This window comes from Salvelinus alpinus, chromosome 14, assembly GCF_045679555.1.
Source record: "Salvelinus alpinus chromosome 14, SLU_Salpinus.1, whole genome shotgun sequence".
Classification (NCBI taxonomy): domain Eukaryota; kingdom Metazoa; phylum Chordata; class Actinopteri; order Salmoniformes; family Salmonidae; genus Salvelinus; species Salvelinus alpinus.
In genome coordinates this window covers 50,081,875-50,100,846 of record NC_092099.1, presented here as the reverse complement: position 1 = coordinate 50,100,846, position 18,972 = coordinate 50,081,875, and the positions used below count along the sequence as shown (strand labels likewise).

Here is an 18,972-nt window from a genome sequence, read left to right as displayed (position 1 = left end):
ACATCAGCTGATATCTCAAAGTGCTGTACAGAAACCCAGCCTAAAACCCCAAACAGCAAGCAATGCAGGTGTAGAAGCACAGTGGCTAGGAAAAACTCCCTAGAAAAGGCCAAAACCTAGGAAACCTAGAGAGGAACCAGGCTATGAGGGGTGGCCAGTCCTCTTCTGGCTGTGCCGGGTGGAGATTATAACAGAACATGGCCAAGATGTTCAAATGTTCATAAATGACCAGCATGGTCAAATAATAATAATCACAGTAGTTGTCGAGGGTGCAGCACCTCAGGAGTAAATGTCAGTTGGCTTTTCAGGATTCTTTCTCTTCACAACTGGTTATGTGATTACTGCAGCTCAATGGGTATAACTTTTGTTGACAATTTCAATACCTTTTGGAAACAAAACACATTTTATAAGGAGGATGGGATCCACCCAAATCATTTGGGTTCCTGAATCCTTTCACAGCATTATAAGGCTGCGTTGAGACAATGCAGCTCAGTGACCCCAGCTCAGTTAATCCCGACCATTGTGTCGCTGAGTCATCATAATGCTTTAGCAAATGTACATTATACCAGGGACATAGGTAGACAATGTAAGTAACCTAATTTATGTCCCTCTAACTGCCCTGAATGCCTCTGCTGATCCTACAGCTATTGTATGCAGCAATCACGTGTCTATGAATCAGATTTATGCTGTTAGCAATGAGCCGGTGTGCCCTAGTTGGAAGTCCACTGTGTGCAGCTCACCCTGCACTAACATAAATAACATGAGAATATCTACTTCTGCTAAGCTTCCCAGTAGAGCTAAGAAAACAAGCAAGCATCCCAGAACAGTGGTCAAAATAGCCCACGTTAACATATGTAGGTTAAGAAACAAGGTACATGAAATTAATAACTTGCTAGCAATAGATGACATTCATATTCTGAATATCTCCAACATTCACTTAGACCAGTGGTTACCGAACTTTTTATAGTCCCGTACCCCTTCAAATATTCAACCTCCAGCTGCGTACCCCCTCTAGCACCAGGGTCAGCGCACTCTCAAATATTTTTTGGACATCATTGTAAGCCTGCCCCCCCCACCCCCCACACTATACGATACATTTATTAAACATAAGAATAAGTGTGAGTGTCACAACCCAGCTCATGGGAAGTGACAGAGCTCTTATAGGACTAGGGCACATACAATATAATAATAAATAATTTTGCTCTTTACTTAGCCATCTTACATATAAAACCTTATTCATCATCAAAAATTGTGAATAACTCTCCACAGGTTAGTCAGAAGGGTGTGCTTGAAAGGATGCACATAACTCTGCAATGTAGGGTTGTATTGGAGAGAGTCAGTCTTAAATCATTTTCCACACAGTCTGTGCCTGTATTTAGTTTTCATGCTAATGAGGGCCGAGAACACACTCACATAGGTACGTGGTTGCAAAGGCCATCAGTGTCTTAACAGCACGATTTGCCAAGGCAGGATACTCTGAGCGCAGCCCAATCCAGAAATCTGGCGGTGGCTTCTGATTAAATTCAATTTTCACAGAACCGCTTGTTGCAATTTCGATGCGGCTCTCTTGTTCAGATAGTGTTAAGTGGACTGGAGGCAGGGCATGAAAGGGATAACAAATCCAGTTGTTTGTGTCATCCGTTTCAGGAAAGTACCTGCATAATTGCGCACCCGACTCACTCAGGTGCTTCGCTATATCACATTTAACATTGTCCGTAAGCTTGAGTTCATTTGCACACAAAAAAAATAATACAATGATGGAAAGACCTGTGTGGTGTCCTTGTTAACGCAAAGAGCTCCAACTTCTTAATCATAGCCTCAATTTTGTCCCGCACATTGAATATAGTTGCGGAGAGTGTCTGTAATCCTAGATCATTCAGGCGAGAAAAAACATCCCCCAGATATGACGAGTTTCTCACACGACGCGCCTCATGCAAGCGGTCAGACAAGTGAAAATTATAGTCAGTAAAGAAAACTAAGCTCATCTCTCAATTATAAAAAAAAAACATCAATAGTTTCCCCCTTGATAACCAGCGCACATCTGTATGTTGTAAACGCGTTACAATGATATGGGCAGCGACCATGTAATAGTGCAGAAAATACACGGGAGTTCAGGGGCCTTGTTTTAACAAAGTTAACCCTTTTCATTGTAGTGTCCAAAACGTCTTTCAAGCTGTCAGGCATTCCCTTGGCAGCAAGAGCCTCTCGGTAGATGCTGCAGTGTACCCAAGTGGCGTCAGGAGCAACTGATTGCACGGCATTACCACTCCACTACGTCTCCCTGTCATGCCCAAAGACCATTTGATGTCACAAAGCTGTCCAGTACTTTAAAAATATCCTCTCCTGTTGTCCTGGTTTCCAGTGGTTTGCAGAAGAGGATGTCTTCCTTAATTGACCCCCCATAAACGTAAGGGACATAAGGCGCCACGTCTGTTGACTCATCCAGCTGCAACCCATATAATTCACTGGCTTGTATGTGAAGCAGTAATTGTTTCAAAACATCTCCTGCAATGTCACTGATGCGTCGTGAAACAGTGTTGTTTGATGCATTGTCTATATAGTTTTTTGGGCCTTTTCCCCCAGCATTGTCCCAGCCATATTCGCGGCAGCAGGAAGAATTAAGTCCTCCACAATAGCATGGGGATTGCCTGTCCTAGCCACTCGGTAGCTCACCATATAAGATGCTTCTTGCCCCTTCTTATTAATGGTATCTGTTGCTTTTATACATGTCTTACTACTCGAAAGCCTTAATTCTCACTCAAAAAACTCCCGTGGCTTATTTTTGAAATTGGCATGTTTTGTTTCTAAATGTCTGCGCAAGAGTGAAGGTTTCATCGAGTTCTGAGATAGTACTTTTGCACATATAACACACTGTGGCTGAGGAAAGGCACTAGTCCCAATATAAGTGAAACCCATTTCAATGTAGTTCTCATCATTTTGTACAGAATGCTGCTGCTACCGTCTCTTATGACCGAAAATAACTTCTGGACATCAGAACAGCGATTATTCACCACGAACTGGAAGAAGCTTTTTCCTTAAACAAATCCGATGAAAAGGATATACTGCTCTCCCGGGAACAGGCCCAGATCCCTGTCATTTGCGTGAAGAAAAGACTGAGGAAAAGAGGACGTAGATCGAGCTGCCTTCTGAGAATCCGTAGTCGATCGAGTAAACTCCCACTGCCTTCCGTTCTACTTGCAATCATGGGAAAATAAATTTGATGACCTACGATTATCCTACCAACGGGACATTAAGAACTGTTATATCTTATGTTTCACAGTCGTGGCTGAATTTGTGTATTTTTGTCAATAACAGCTGGTGCACGATGTCTAATATTAAAGAAGTCTCGAGGTATTGCTCGCCTGAGATAGTGTGGTCTACAGCTCATCATAAGATGCTCTATCTATATTATTCGTAGCCGTCTATTTACCACCACAGACCGATGCTGGCACTAAGACCGCACTCAACCAACTCTATAAGGCCATAAGCAAACAAGAAAATGCTAATCCAGAAGCGTCACTCCTAGTGGCCGGGACTTTAATGCAGGTAAACTTAAATTTGTTTTACCAGCATGTCACATGTGCAACCAGAGGAAAAACAATTCTAGACCACATTACCTCCACACACAGGGATGCATACAAAGCTCTCCCCCGCCCTTCATTTGGCCAATCTGACCATAATTACATCCTCCGGATTCCTGCATATATGCAAAAACTAAAGTAGGTAGTACCAGTGACTCACTCAATACGGAAGTGGTCAGATGACTCGGATGCTACGCTACAGGACTGTTTTGCTAGCACAGACTGGAATATGTTCCGAGATTCATCCAATGGCATTGAGGAGTATACCACCTCAGTCATCGGCTTCATCAATAAGTGCATCAATGACATCGTCCCCACAACGACCGTACGTACATATCCCAACAAGAAGCCATGGATTACAGGCAACATCCGCATCGAGCTAAAGGCTAGAGCTGCCGCTTTCAAGGAGCGGGACACTAATCCAATAGGACCTATATAGTAGGCGGTGTCAGAAGAAAGACCATAAAATTGTCAGAGTCTCCAGTCACCCAAGTCATAGACTTTCTCTGCTACTGCACGGCAAGCAGTACCAGAGCGCCAAATCTAGGACCAAAAGGCTCCTTAACAGCCTCTACCCCCCCAAGCCATAAGACTGCTGAACAATTAATCAAATAGCCACCGGACTATTACATTGAGCCCCCCTCTCCATTTGTTTTGTACACTTCTGCTGCTCACTGTTTATTATCTATGCATAGTCACTTCACCCCTACCTACATGTACAAATGATCTCAACTAACCTGTACCCCCGCACACTGACACGGTACCAGTACCCCCTGTATATAGCCTCGTTAATGTTATTTTTATATATATTTTTTTACTGTATTTGGTAAATATTTTTCTTAGCTCTTCTTGAACTGCACTGTTGGTTAAGGGCTTGTATAAGTAAGCATTTCACTGTAAGGTCTACACTTGTATTCGGCGCATGTGACAAATAGTTTGATTTTGATATTTCCACCTAATTCCCATATGGTCCGTTTGCTTGTTTGATGACTCTGCAGAGGTCATCGATGGACTTCTTGTACTTGTTCCTGTCCTCAGCAGTAGCCTCAGGGTTGTGATCGGCAGCCATGTGCGCTAGCTTAGCGCCATCCTCAGTGTTAATCCAGGGCTTTTGATTGGGGAAGCAGAACATCTGCACTGTGGGGACAATGACGCTGATGCATTTCCTAATGAAGCCAATGACGGAGGTGGTTCGCTCGATGTTATCGGCGGATTCCCAAAAAATATTCCAATCAGCGCTAGCAAAGCAGTCCTGTAGCAAAATATCTGATTCTGGTGAGCTTCTGCTTGTAAACAGGAAGCAGGAGTACAGAGTCATAATCTGATTAGCCAAAAGGTGATCTAGGAATTTATCACCCCTAGTCGCAAAGGAGACGTGTTGATGGAAGTTGGGCATCGCGTGTCTTAACGCGGAATTAAAAATCACCAGCAATCAGAAAAACAGCGTCCAGATACACATTTTCTGCTTGTTTATAGCCTGTACAGTTTGTTAAGTACCAGCTTGCTGTGTGTGTGTGTGTGTGTGTGTGTGTGTGTGTGTGTGTGTAAACTAGTTTGTTAGGTGCCAGCTAAACATACCCAATGAACATATAAGACAACTTTGGATTTCACCCCATCTCAAAATCATATGGTTTTGACTGTTTTAAAGTTTTACAGAGTGAACTTCTCCTCTCACGTCGGCCATGCAGCACGCCTAACAAAAGTGATTGCTGTCCTCGTTATAAAACGATCACCTTTTCCCTGTATATCTAAAAATGACCATATAGACTGATTAATTAAAGCAAAACTATCAAAACTATTGCTGATGGTGAACCTGAACAATCAAAATAAATCGTATTGTAGGTCCCATTCAGCAAGATGAGTTGTCTCCGGTAAATTACTTTTATTCCGGTAAAACACAATTTTCAATATGGCATAATTACATAGGCTTTATTAGTTGAGTGACAACCTAATATCGCGCAAGCAATTTTAGCATTTGAATGCTGAAGATGCCCGCAGAATAGATGTGCAAGATTAGGAACATGCCGCCTACCTTGCGAAGCTGGGCACATTGTGTAGTTTGTTTAGGCTAGTGATATTCCCTGGGGTTGTTTGGCATGCACAATGACTTGTTTATCCATGACTATCAACACAGTTACATGCTTAGTTTCACACTGAAGGAGAGGACGCATCAGCTGTTACAAAATATGAGGTCTTTTTGGAAGGTAGAAAGTACAAAACATTTGAGTAAATCAGAGATTCGTAACGTTTGAATAGATTTTCTGACAGATGCTACATTTGGATCGGTGTGGGTTCCACGGACTGATCATAACTTTTTATTGTATTTATTTAACTAGGCAAATTCTTATTTACAATGACGGCCTACCCCGGCCAAACCCTAACGACGCTGAGCCAATTGTGCGCTGCCCTATGGGACTCCCAATCACGGCCGGTTGTGATACAGCCTGGAATCGAACCAGGGTCTGTAGTGACGCCTCTAGCACTGATATGCAGTGCCTTAGACCGTTGCGTCACCCGGGGGACAAAAACACTTAAACATGTCAAATCGGGGACCGATGCGTATCAGTGAATCGTTACATCCCTAATGACAAGCATCTCTGAGAATATAAAGTAAAAGGACAATCGAAAGGGTATAGTGGTCTTAATATGCAAATAAAAATAAATAAAAATAATAATAAATATATATATATATATATATATATATATACATACATACATACATACATACTGTATGAAGGAACCTGTTCAACAAACACATTTCAAATGGTTACAGACAGTTACATGAAAATCTTCCTGTAGAATGAAAGAAGTCATTAGCCTAAATTATGATTGGGCAGATGGGCCCCAGGCTAGTTTAAATACAGGTAGAGTAGGTCCTTACCTTATGTAGACAACCCCGCTGTGGGTGATCCTCCGCTGCCAACCTATAGGGACTTCAGCCGGGGGCTTCCCCTCAGAACACAGACCTTCATACTTCTTTGTTCTGTTCATTGTCCACTCCTCAAGTCCGCACAACTACACCCTTGCGATGTGAGATATCACAAGTCTGTCAGAGAGCTCAGACTAGTGTGCGTCATCCTGGGGTCTCTCAGGAGTGAACTGACCAAGCAAGAGATGATGTGCTACAACAGCTTCGATGGTTGGAACTGCCAACTGCCAATCCCACCGTTGCCTGCCTCTTCTGGGACAGGTTCACTGTGGAACCAGGCCTTTGAGGCCCTTTGTCCCCATCCTGTTTAATGTCGTCATGTTTAAATCACCATTTTCATCAATGTTTTTGTGAGGCCATGGTAATGGTGGGAGAACCTGCCGACATTTGAGATGGGTGACCTGAGGGAACTTGAAGTAGAGCTGCCCAGGCGTCCTCTCTCACAGACCAATGTTTCACTTTCAGTTCGCAGAAGCTGACATTGGACAAATCTGGATGGATCTGGTGATCAATGGTGATTAAGTGAGCTCTGGCTGATACTAACTGCCGCTGGCACCTTAAAACTCCTCATGTTGCAGGTTGTGTCAGCATTACATCATCCCAGAGAGGATAAAGGATTAAAGCAGCCACTGTCCCATATATTCCAACCTGTAAAACAAGTAAAAAGTAACACCGTCAAATTTACTACAAAAAGCTTTTAGGAATATATTTATAGTCTAAATATATTTATAGTCTAAATACTCTCAATGAGTAGGAGCTCATTGAGAATAATATTTCTAAATATTTCCCACACAAAACAGGCTTTGCAGAACTTTTGCATAATCCAAAATAAATGTTAAATCCATTGTGCATGTTTAAAAATATAGTTTTTCCTCTAAGAAAGAAATCGCTCTTCAATGTAATTAGGACTAGTTGTAGTGGTAGAAGTCAATAGCGGTAGTTAGCTGTATTAGGCTATATGCTGAGTGAATGGTCACAAAATCATGATGGATTGGATGCCATTGTTCCAGGCACTGACGTGACTCTGAATACTGCTAAGGCTTAATGATACTGAGTCGCCACGGCAATGGACCAGTCTACCTACCTCCCATTCCCCTTTTTAACCAAGCCCTTCTCTGGCCAATACCTTAAGAGATCAGTTGTGGCAATAGGATGGGAATATTCCCCCTCCCACAGCCATTTCTAGGTGGGTGGATTTGGAGGACAAATATATGAGACTTTATTAGCTATATTTTCATTTTTGTTGTTTAATTTTAACAAAAGTATTGCATTCTGTCATCTGAATGGTCAAATCTGTCTCCATCTCTTGTGAATTCTCTTGCTGAAATAGTGGGAGTGTAAAGGTGACAGCGGGCCTGCCAGGGGCTCAAACACTCGATAGCCCTGTGTGTTTCCTGGGCTATGAGGTGCTCGTCTTCACCGCCAGGCCTGTCAGACTGACAACTTATCTGTAACTCTGGGGTGAAATAAAAACAGCAGCACTTTGATATTGCATTACAGAGTGTGAATCACGCTCGCTGTGCATTTTCTGTGACGGATGACTCATCCACACAGCCGAGCGTGCACAGAAAACGCTGGTAATTAAAGCAAGGGTGCCTTCCTTCGCCTAGATACCAATACAAAATGGCTTGGTATTAAATCAGAGCGCACACACACACACACACAAAATTCCTCCATGATCGAGAGCAGTGGTAGTGCCACTGTCACAGACACCCTTGGGATATGTCTGAAAGAGGACAAACGGAACAGCAAAGGCCAATATTCAAATCTGATTGTTAGCCTAACATCATCGTGCCGTCCTTTATTTTCATAGTTGACTGAAAGCCTGCACAGTCAAAATAATCACAAATATGGACTGTAGAACAAAACAAAAATCGAAGGTGTGTAATTTGAGGCTTAATCGTGTTTTACCCTCCACAGTATGTGTGCCTAAAAGCCAGGCACATTTGTAGAGCATGATAGGCCTACTAGTCCCTCCCACATGATAAATCAGCCATAAAACACTGCATGGCTCTCCAGTGTTCCGCCACTGCTCCATAGCTTGGAGGGAAACAGAGCGAGTTGAAAAATAGGCCAGGCTCTCTTGGATGCAAGGTAGCTGTAGCAAGGGGGGGGGGGGGGGGGCTTCAGGGTTAGATTCAACAGCTTCAAATATTTTGGCAGTGTAGAGTTCCAGGAACACAGTATCTCTACTTGTGATATCGTGAACAAACAATCCAACTCCACGCCAGATGAGAAAAAAAACGATTGACCCAGTGAATTAGAACGACATGTAAATGCAGCCCAAGTACCCGTACAGCACAATAAAAAATATTCCCTGGATAATAAAATGGAAAGCAGGCACACTGGGCCTTAGTGCTGGGCAATATGGCCAAAATATATCATGGTATTTTTGTCATTGACGGTATGAAGCTATTTGACGTTTCTGAATAATAACTTGCTTTATGGGTAGCGCATGACCCTAGGATGCCATAAAATTCATTCTAAGGGGTTTTAAAAATGGGCTTTCTCCATTCTGATTGCTTTATACTGTTCAAACAAACTACAACCAAAAATAGTAAGACATTACTGAAAGTGAAGTAGTCTTATTTGTAGAACAACGAAATCCTATTTTGTAGCCTCAAACTCTGGTACTCGATCAATGGTTGCCATTTCTATAGTTATTTGTTCAATTCCAGCCTTCACGTCCATAGTTTTCTTCAATTTCCTGCACAAATTTGTTATAATTTAAACACTGTCAAGTGCATTTTGTCTTAGCATGCCTCTAACATTTTTTTTTTGTATCAGAATATTATCATCATCCTCATCTTTGACCATGTACTTTTGGGTTAAATTTGCAGATCTTAATAAAAAGGGCAGTCGGACGATTTCCGGGGGTCTCTACTCCGAAGTTGTTGACTAGTTGTGCTAGCATTTAGCTAGCAGTGCTCAGCTGTTAGCAGTTTTGTACTGGCGATAAAAACGGATTATTGCAAGAATGAGTAACTACGGAATCATTTAATTAAACAAATCAAACAAAATGATGTTAGAATGTAAAGTAAAAATCCACACCGGTGTGTGTATCAATACCGGTATAGTAAAATGCAGTATACTAGCGATGTAACGATTAAAATGTTTAAGACGCAAGTGCATAGGTCCGAGGAACCCAAACCGATCCAAATGTAGCATGCATCGGTCAGAACATCGATTCAAACGTTACAAAATCACTGATTCACTAAAATGTTTTGCTCAAATTACTTTCTTTCTACCTTCCAAAAACACCTCATATTTTGTGATAACTGATGGGTCCTCTCCTTTAGTCTTGAACTAAGCGGGTAACTGTGTTGATAGTCATTGATATATAAGTAATTGTGCATGCCGAACAACCCCAGGGAATACCAGTAGCTTAAACAAGCTGCACAATGTGCCCAGCTTCGCACGGTAGGTGGCATGTTCCTAATCTTGCACATCTATTCTGCGGGCATCTTCAGCATTCAAATGCTAAAATGGCTTACCCGATATTACAACATATGTAATTTGCTAGATTATTGTTATCCATGCGCTGTTGAAAATTGTGTTTTACAGGAATAAACTAAAGCTACCGGAGACAACGGTCATCTTATGGTTATAGACCTACCTGCTGAATGGGGCTTACAATAGATTTTATTTTGATTGTTCAGGTTCACCATCAGAAATTTTCCACATTTTGTAACATTATAGCCTTATTCTAAAATGTATAAATATTTTTGGCAATCAGCAAGCTACACACAATACCCCATAATGACAAATTGAAAACAGGCTTTTAGAAATGTATTAAAAATAAAAAACGGAAATACCTCATCTACATAAGTATTCAGATCATTTGTTATAAGACTCAATTGTGCTCAAGTGCATCCTGTTTCCATTGATCATCGTTGAAATGTTTCTACAACTTGGGAGTCCACCTGTGGTAAATTAAATTGGTTGGACATGATTTGGAAAGGCACACACCTGTCTATATAAGGTCCCACGGTTGACAGTGCACGTCAGAGCAAAAACCAAGCTATGAGGTCGAAGGAATTTTCTGTAGAGCTCCGAGACAGGATTGTGTTGAGGCACAGAAGTGTAGTATTGAAGGGTCCCCAAGAACGTCATTCTTCAAGAACGTCAAGCCTCTTACTAGAGCTGTCCGATTGGCCAAACTGAGCAATCGGGGGAGAAATAACTTGGTCAGGAAGGTGACCAAGAACCAGATGGGCACTCTGACAGAGCTCCAGAGTTCCTCTGTGGAGCTGTGAGAACCTTCCAGAATGACAATCATCTCTGCAGCACTCCGCCAATCAGGCCTTTACGGTAGAGTGGCCAGACGGAAGCTACTCCTCTGTAAAAGGCACATGACAGGCCGCTTGGAGTTTAGAAAAAGGCACCTAAACACCGTCAGCCCATGTGAAACTAGATTCTCTGGCCTGATGAAACCAAGATATATTGGCCTAAATGCCAAACGTCACATCTAAAGGAAACCTGACACCATCCCTACGGTGAAGCACGGTGGTGAAGGCATCATGCTGTGTGGATGATTTTCAGCAACAGGGACTGAGGGTCTAGTCAGGATCGAGGGAAAGGTGAACAGAGAAAAGTACAGAGATCCTTGATGAAGAGCGCTCTGGACCTCAGACTGGGGGTGAAGGTTCACCTTCCAACAGGACAATGACCCTAAGCACACAGCCAAGACAACGCAGGAGTGGCTTCGGGACAAGTATCTGAATGTCCTTGAGTGGACCAGCCAGAGCCCGGACGTGAACCTGATCGAACATCTCTGGAGACCTGAAAATAGCTGTGCAGCAACGCTCCCCATTTAACCTGACAGAGCTTGAGAGGATCTACAGAGAGGAATGGGAGGAAGCCCCCAAATACAGGTGTGCCAAGCTTGTAGTGTCATACTCAAGAAGACTCGAGGCTGTAATCGCTGCCAAAGGTGCTTCAACCAAAATACAGAGTAAAGGGTCTGAATACCTATGTAAATGTAATATCCCATTTTTTTTTTTTTTTACTTCTTATACATTTGCAAAAATGTATAAAGACCTGTTTTTGCTTTGTCATTATGGGGTATTGTGTGTAGATTAAATCGTTTTTTCCCCCTCAATCAATTTTAGAATAAGGCTGCAATGTAAAAATGTGGAAAAAGTCAAGGGGTCTGAATACTTTCCCGAATGCACTGTATATTCATTGGCTATCTAATAGTGGTAGTGAGGTGGTAGATGCCTAGTCTCACTTACGACTCAGCTCAGGTTAGGGCTGGGCGATATGGTCTAAAAATGATCACGTTTCCCCCCCCAAACATTGGCGATTCACGATATGCTGTATATCCCAATGTTTGAATGCTGCTGCCACAGCTCTAAAACAAAAACGACTTTCTCCCTTGAGGTAAACAGTGTAGGCTAGTATAACTTCTTTCCCCGCTGTCGGTGGTCTTAAAGGCCTTCCCACCTCATACATATCACACACAAACTAAAATGTCCAGTAACGTATCAGGCTGTCGGATAAATTTATCCAGCGTGAGACCGCACTGGAATTCAACCGTATGTTTTTATAAGCAGTTGTCATTTGAGCTTATCATTGTAAACACTGGAGCAGATTTCTGATTCTGCCCAATAGGGCTGGGCTCTATATTGTGCATCTCACAGAATGGACAAAAAAATAAGTGAAACTTTGGATCTGTGTTTATTCTATAGTACTCCTGGAGGGAGTACACAAAAGCTTTTTGGGGAGACTGAACATATTAGCAAAAGTCTGAGTCTTAGGTCAATACATGGATTGCCATTTCAAAGGCTTGGCTGAACACAAAAACAATAATTTTGAAAATATAGTAATTTCCATTATTAATTTAGAAAGTAAAAACAACTCACGGATGTTAGATCCTCCATTACAAATGTTACAGAGTCTGAAATAGACATTCACATCTTAAAAAGGTCAGCAGTCAAGAAATTGGACATTCAAGAAGCAAAGTGTCGCTGGTCAGTCCTAGGTGCCATCTCCGTTCTGATAGGATGGTTGAAGCGCACAATGATAGCAGTCTGCCCAGAGAAAGCCAAGTGAGCCAAACTTTTTAATTATATTCATATGACAGCCCTCCATCAAGACAGCAGTCCCCGTTTCATCAGTATTCATGTTATCTACACTGAGTGTACAAAACATTAGGAACACCTCTTTCCATGACAGACTAAGCAAGTGAATCCAGGTGAAAGCTATGATCCCTTATTGATGTCACTTGTTAAATCCACTTCAAATCAGTGTAAATTAAGTGGAAGAGACATGTTAAAGAAGGATTTTTAAGCCTTGAGACAAATCAGACATGGATTGTGTATGCGTGCCATTCAGAGGGTGGACATCCAGCCAACTTCACACAACTGTGGGAGGATTTAGAGTCAACATGGGCCAGCATCTCTGTGGAACAATTGGCACCTTGTAGAGTCCATGCCCCAATGAATTGAGGCTGTTATGAGGGCAACTCAATATTTGGAAGATGTTCCTAATGTTTCGTACACTCAGTGTATAGTTCCAGTCGGTATTAGTTAGAACGTTGCAGCCGTGCCCGTGGGGAAAACAACTTGTGGTTACCTAGGTTACCCCACCAGCTCACAGCAAAAACGTGACCTTTTTCAAAATGCAATTTTATTGTTGTCTGCTTGTTTTAGTCAATTACAAAACGACATTCAAAAAAGGTATATATATATATATATATATATATATATAAAAATAAAAAGTTTAACTAGACAAGTCAGTTAAGAACAAATTATTATTTACAATGACGGCCTAGGAACAGCGGGTTAACTGCCTTGTTCAGGGGCAGAACGACAGATTTTTACCTTGTCAGCTCGGGGATTCAATCTAGCAACCTTTCGGTTACTGGCCCAACGCTCTAACCACTAGGAAAAGTAAAACATGTCTAATGATTACTTTTCAACATTGCCTGCTCCCGAGCGTTCACACTACTTAAAAAAAAACAGAATATTGTAGGGCTTCCATCATGCCCCTTTTCAAGACGGTGCTAGAAGCCACATGAGTGAGTGCTAGCTACCACCCGGAACATCTAACAAAGGCCAACAAACTAACAAACCGAATATAAAGCTAGAAGTTGTGAGTGGAGTAACAAACGGACTATACTAAAGTTAAATGTCTTCTTACCTGTATAGCCTATTTTGACAACGGGTCCCAACATTTTCCACACCAAATAGCCTGAAGTCACAGGGCTCTTCTCGCAGGCTCTATTGAAGCAATAAGGCACGAAGGGGTGCGTCGTGCATGGATACAGCCCTTAGCCATGGTATATTGACTATATACCACAAACCCCTGAGATGCCTTATTGCTATTATAAACTGGTTACCAACTTAATTAGAGCAGTAAAAATATATGTTTTGTCATACCTGTGGTATATACCACGGCTGTCAGCCAATCAGCATTCAGTGCTCGAACCACGCATTTTATAATTCCCTGCGTGGGAGCATTGCGGACTGTAGGTTAGGCTTTTTGACCGTTACAGGTACACTGAACAACACAGCCGCTTTTTGGCATGTTTTGCTATTTCTGTATAAAAACGATATGTAATTCGACAAAAGTCGTCTCTTTTACAATGAGGGTCAATGGGAAAACGTTTTCCCCCAATTTGTGGGTGTGGTCGAGGACGAGGACAACTCATTATGTAAATATCAACTCAGAGTATAGAAGAACACGGAGTGAGCACCTCTCCCTCCTTGCGTCTCAGCATCTCCCATAAATTTTATTGATTTTCCCGTGCTGTTCTATAATTTGATAAACCTCCACATCCATAAATATGGGACTTATGAAAGACGGGAAGTAATAAGTGGTCCGGCGGGATGTAAACTCAGCAAAAAAAGAAATGTCTTCTTACTGTCAACTGCGTTTATTTTCGCAAATTTAACATGTGTAAATATTTGTATGAACATAAGATTCAACAACTGAGACAAACTAAAGTTTCACAGACATGTGACTAACAGAAATTGAATAATGTGTCCATGAACAAAGGGGAGGGGGGGGCCAAAATCAAAAGTAAGTCAGTATCTGGTGTGGCCACCAGCTGCATTAAGTACTGCAGTACATCTCCTCATCATGGACTACACCAGATTTGCCAGTTCTTACTGTGAGATGTTACCCCACTCATCCACCAAGGCACCTGCAAGTTCCCAGACATTTCTGGGGGGGGGGGAATGGCCCTAGCCTTCACCCTCCGATCCAACAGGTCCCAGATATGGTCAATGGGATTGAGATCCGGGCTCTTCGCTGGCCATGGCAGAAAACCGAAATTCCTGTCTTGCAGGAAATCACACACAGAACAAGCAGTATGGCTGGTGGCATTGTCATGCCGGAGGGTCATGTCAGGATGAGCCTGCAGGAAGGGTACCACATGAGGGAGGAGGATGTCTTCCTCAGTGTAACACTCATTCCTTCGACGATAAACACGAATCCGACCATCACCCCTGGTGAGACAAAACCGCGACTCGTCAGTGAAGAGCACTTTTTCCCAGTCCTGCCTGGTTCAGCGACGGGGGCTTGTGCCCATAGGCAACATTGTTGCCGATGATGTCTGGTGTAGACCTGCCTTACAACAGGCCTACAAGCCCTCAGTCCAGCCTATTGTGGACAGTCTGAGCACTGATGGAGGGATTGTGTGTTCCTGGTGTAACTCAGGAAGTTGTTGCCATTCTGTACCTGTCCCGCAGGTGTGAAGTTCAGATGTACCGATCCTGTGCAGGTGTTGTTACACGTGGTCTGCCACTGCGAGGACGATCAGCTGTCCGTCCTGTCTCCCTGTAGCGCTGTCTTAGGCGTCTCACAGTACGAACATTGCAATTTATTGCCCTGGCCACATCTGCAGTCCTCATGCCTCCTTGCAGCATGCCCAAGGCACATTCACGAAAATGAGCAGGGACCCTGGGCATCTTTCTTTTTGTGTTTTTCAGAGTCAGTAGAAAGGCCTCTTTAGTGTCCTACGTTTTCATAACTGTCACCTTAATTGCCTACCGTCTGCAAGCTGTTAGTGTCTTAACAACCGTTCCACAGGTGCATGTTCATTAATTGTCTATGGTTCATTGAACAAGCATGTGTTCATTGAAACAGTGTTTAAACCCTTGACAATGAAGACCTGTGAAGTTATTTGGATGTTTACAAATTATCTTTGAAAGACGGGGTCCTGAAAAAGGGACGTTTATTTTTTTGCTGAGTTTATTATTGTGCTATGACAGCTCAAACCGACACCCATAAAGTAAACTTCTAGTAATTAGACTGACCCTGTACACATATTTGTCTTATTTCAGTATTCCATTAACGCGCAGTAGTTTATAAAGAATGGCCAGACCAGCTAGCCTAGCTAATGAGCTAGCTAATGAGTCTGGATCTGAGTAACCAGCTAGAACACTAACCTAACGCAGTAGGCATAGAAAGATGAGATCCCACTTCGGTATATTTTTCTTGCGACTGATCATAGGCTACTAGAACGTAAACACATTCAAAGGGTTCTGATTGGTCAAAGAAATCAATGGGTTGGACCAGAGCCAAAAGGGTTGGGACAAAGTGGCGTTTACTAAATGAATCATTGGCTTTGATACTCTGATTGGTTAGAGACGATCCAATCGCTGATGACCTTGTTTTGTACAACACCCCAGACGCTGCGTTTTAACATTCAGAAACGTCAATAATCATCGCTGTCATACAGGTTTTTGAAAACATCCGTTGATATGCCCCTTATCTTTCATACCAGCTAGAAAGAATCTTTCAAATAAAAAAATATGCACTCACTGCAGCAGTTCTGCACAGATCCACAAGCTGTGTGTGTGCCTTCAGTTGAAGAACTACACTTCCTCCCCAGTTACCTTTACACGCTGACCACACCACCCGAATTGTGTGCACGAGCATTGCAAAATAAACATATTATTCAATAATTTTATCCGAACTGCTCGGCTACGAGCTTCTGCAAAACCATCAAGCATTTTAGATGCTTGATGCACTACAAGTTCCGCCTCTCCCATCTCCTCAGTTTTTATTTATTTAACTAGGCAAGTCAGTTAAGCATAAATTCATATTTACAATGACAGCCTAGGAACAGTGGGTTAACTGCCTTATTCAGGGGCATAACGACAGATTTTTACCTTGTCAGCTCGGGGATTTGATCTAGCAGCCTTTTGGTTACTGGCCCAATGCTCTATCCACTAAGCTACCTGCATATAAATGATTGAAGGGTGAAGCTGGGCCACACTCCACACAGTCCTGTTGGTGGTAATGCACCTTAAAGTTGGTTGCCAACTGCCATATAAAATCCACAGAATAAGAAGAATGAACAAGGAGAAAAACGAACTAGGATTCCCCTTTTTATCTGTGGATGAATTGTCAGAGTAGAGCGCAAACGATTTTGTATGACTCAACATGGGGTCAAAAATCTATAAAGATCCAGCTAATCCAGTCGGTTTTGATATTTTAACCTGGATGTCATGAAAGCTTTTAGTAGGGATAGACAAAATCAACACGGGCATGAAGGCGCACACAGACGCATGCGCGGTCAGCATGTTACACACAGGTGTTCAGAGCAGGCTATATAGCCAATTAGCACAGGTGGGGACACTAACCCTATGAAAGGTGTAGTAATTTAACCTTCTGTTTTTTTATTATTATTTTTGGCTGATATCAAAGATATGTTCCTTATGTTTCCAAAAACGGGTGCAAGCGTCGCGCTCTTAACAAAACTCCCCTGGTCAGAAGATACTATCGTCAATAGGCGCTAAAGCAGTAATCGTTCATGAATGTGGTAGCAACAGATCAGACACTAGTATATAACATTACTTTCAACTGAAATGAAAAGGAAAACCACAAAAATCCCCAAGATGTTGGGAAACAAATAATGTATCTCTTGATGCATCATGGCCATTTTTTGTCCTTACCTTTATCATAAAATTAAGGTTTTGACAGTGGAGCAATACTCTATTCTCTCTCAAATTAATATCTACTAAGATTTAATTCTCTGTCCTATGGGATGTTTGCTGGTGGCCTATGCAGAGGCTTTGATTAACATTGCAAACAGATCAGATGCTGAACAGGCATCTAAACCCATACGAGCATCTGCAAAACTAACATTCTGATATTAGGTATTACAGTACAAAAAATAAAAATAAAATTACGGATCGCCATCACTATCCACTATATAGGAGGGAACCAATTAGGCCAAGTACATTATTACTGTGCCATAGCCGCACTCCTCTGAAACCACAGTACAATACGGCATAAGTAGTTAACGTTACATATTGATGACATTATGTCGTGTGTGCGTGAGGTAGGCAGCACGCGCACTATTTTGAAAACCATGCACGTTGTCGGGTGCTGATTTGACTGGAAAATAATCTGCGTAGATCACTAACTGTTAGGGTAACTAACTTTCTTGCTAACTAGAAAGTATTTAAATTGCAGCTGATAATTGGCCTCTAGGGATAGCATGCTATCTAGCTGGCTACCTAGCCTTACTTAAGCTTCCTACTGGTGGCTAGCTACGCGTACGAGCCTGCTGCTATTGACGATGCCATAACAAACACAGCAAGAGCAATTTCACAGCCAAGCGACACGGATGGTGAAGATAGCTACAACAGTAGTCCTGTATGATAAAATATAGAATTTTATTTTACACAGATTTTGGTGTTACTAGTCTCTAGTTAGCTATTTAGCTAGCCAGCTAGAGTTGCCTATAAATGTTTATTTAAAATGTGTAAACTAATATAGCACTCTTACCTTCATAGCTTCCCATTTCAGAAGACAAAAAACACGACACGGAGAATTTAGTTCAATAACAACATGAACCGAAGCCCTTTGCAGAAATGTCAGTCGAGCCAGGGCCAAAATTGAGACAGACACCAGGAGAGGTCTGTTGCTGAGAGGCTTGAGAGTCAGAAATAAGGTTTAGCAAATCCAAAATACCATGCCCTCCATTTCAACAGTTCACATTTTGCTTTTCAGGATTATATGTAGAGAAATGTAAAAATAAAAAAGAAGAAGAGGTTCAGGTTTGCTATTCCTTTGAAAATCTACATTAAAGCGCTCCCACGTACAAGTGCCACTGCTAGATTTCTCTCGAGCTTGTTGGGAATAGAAAGATGGGAGAGATGGTTTGCGCATGCGCCACAGCTGGAGCCTGGAAAATCTGTCCCAGCATGCAACAGAATGTTAAAAGAACGCAAGGTTTAGAAAGGGAGACATGTTGAAACATTCTAGTATCTTCAAAATTATTGTGGTGGATGCATGCCATAATGCAGGCATATTCTGATTATTTAATATATTGTGATTATTTTATGTGTTTATAGTACACTACTGCCGGACAGTTCATAATGGACCCATTGAATGTATTTAATTTGAAGGATTTCCACCACAACTTTCATAGATAGTGTAAATAATGTGTATACATTTGGATTTTTGTTATTTACCAGACGCTCTTATGCAGAGCGATTTACA

The 18,972-nt window shown here is 42.1% G+C and overlaps 1 protein-coding gene across 6 annotated transcripts in view; it reads right to left on the bottom strand.

Moving 5' to 3' along the window:
• Positions 1 to 18,613, bottom strand: part of LOC139539017 (methyl-CpG-binding domain protein 5-like) — a 41,140-nt gene extending 22,527 nt beyond the window's left edge. For all 6 annotated transcript variants that reach the window (XR_011667854.1, XR_011667855.1, XR_011667853.1 and 3 more), the window contains exons 1-2: positions 18,256 to 18,613; positions 6,463 to 7,158 (exon numbers count right to left, since the gene is read on the bottom strand). Coding sequence is in view for 1 of the 6 variants with exons in the window: in XM_071341687.1 (XP_071197788.1) it covers positions 6,463 to 6,572 (110 nt within the window). In the remaining 5 variants the exon portion in view is untranslated. The remainder of the gene's footprint in view (positions 1 to 6,462; positions 7,159 to 18,255) is intronic.
• Between the last annotated feature and the right edge of the window lie 359 nt (positions 18,614 to 18,972).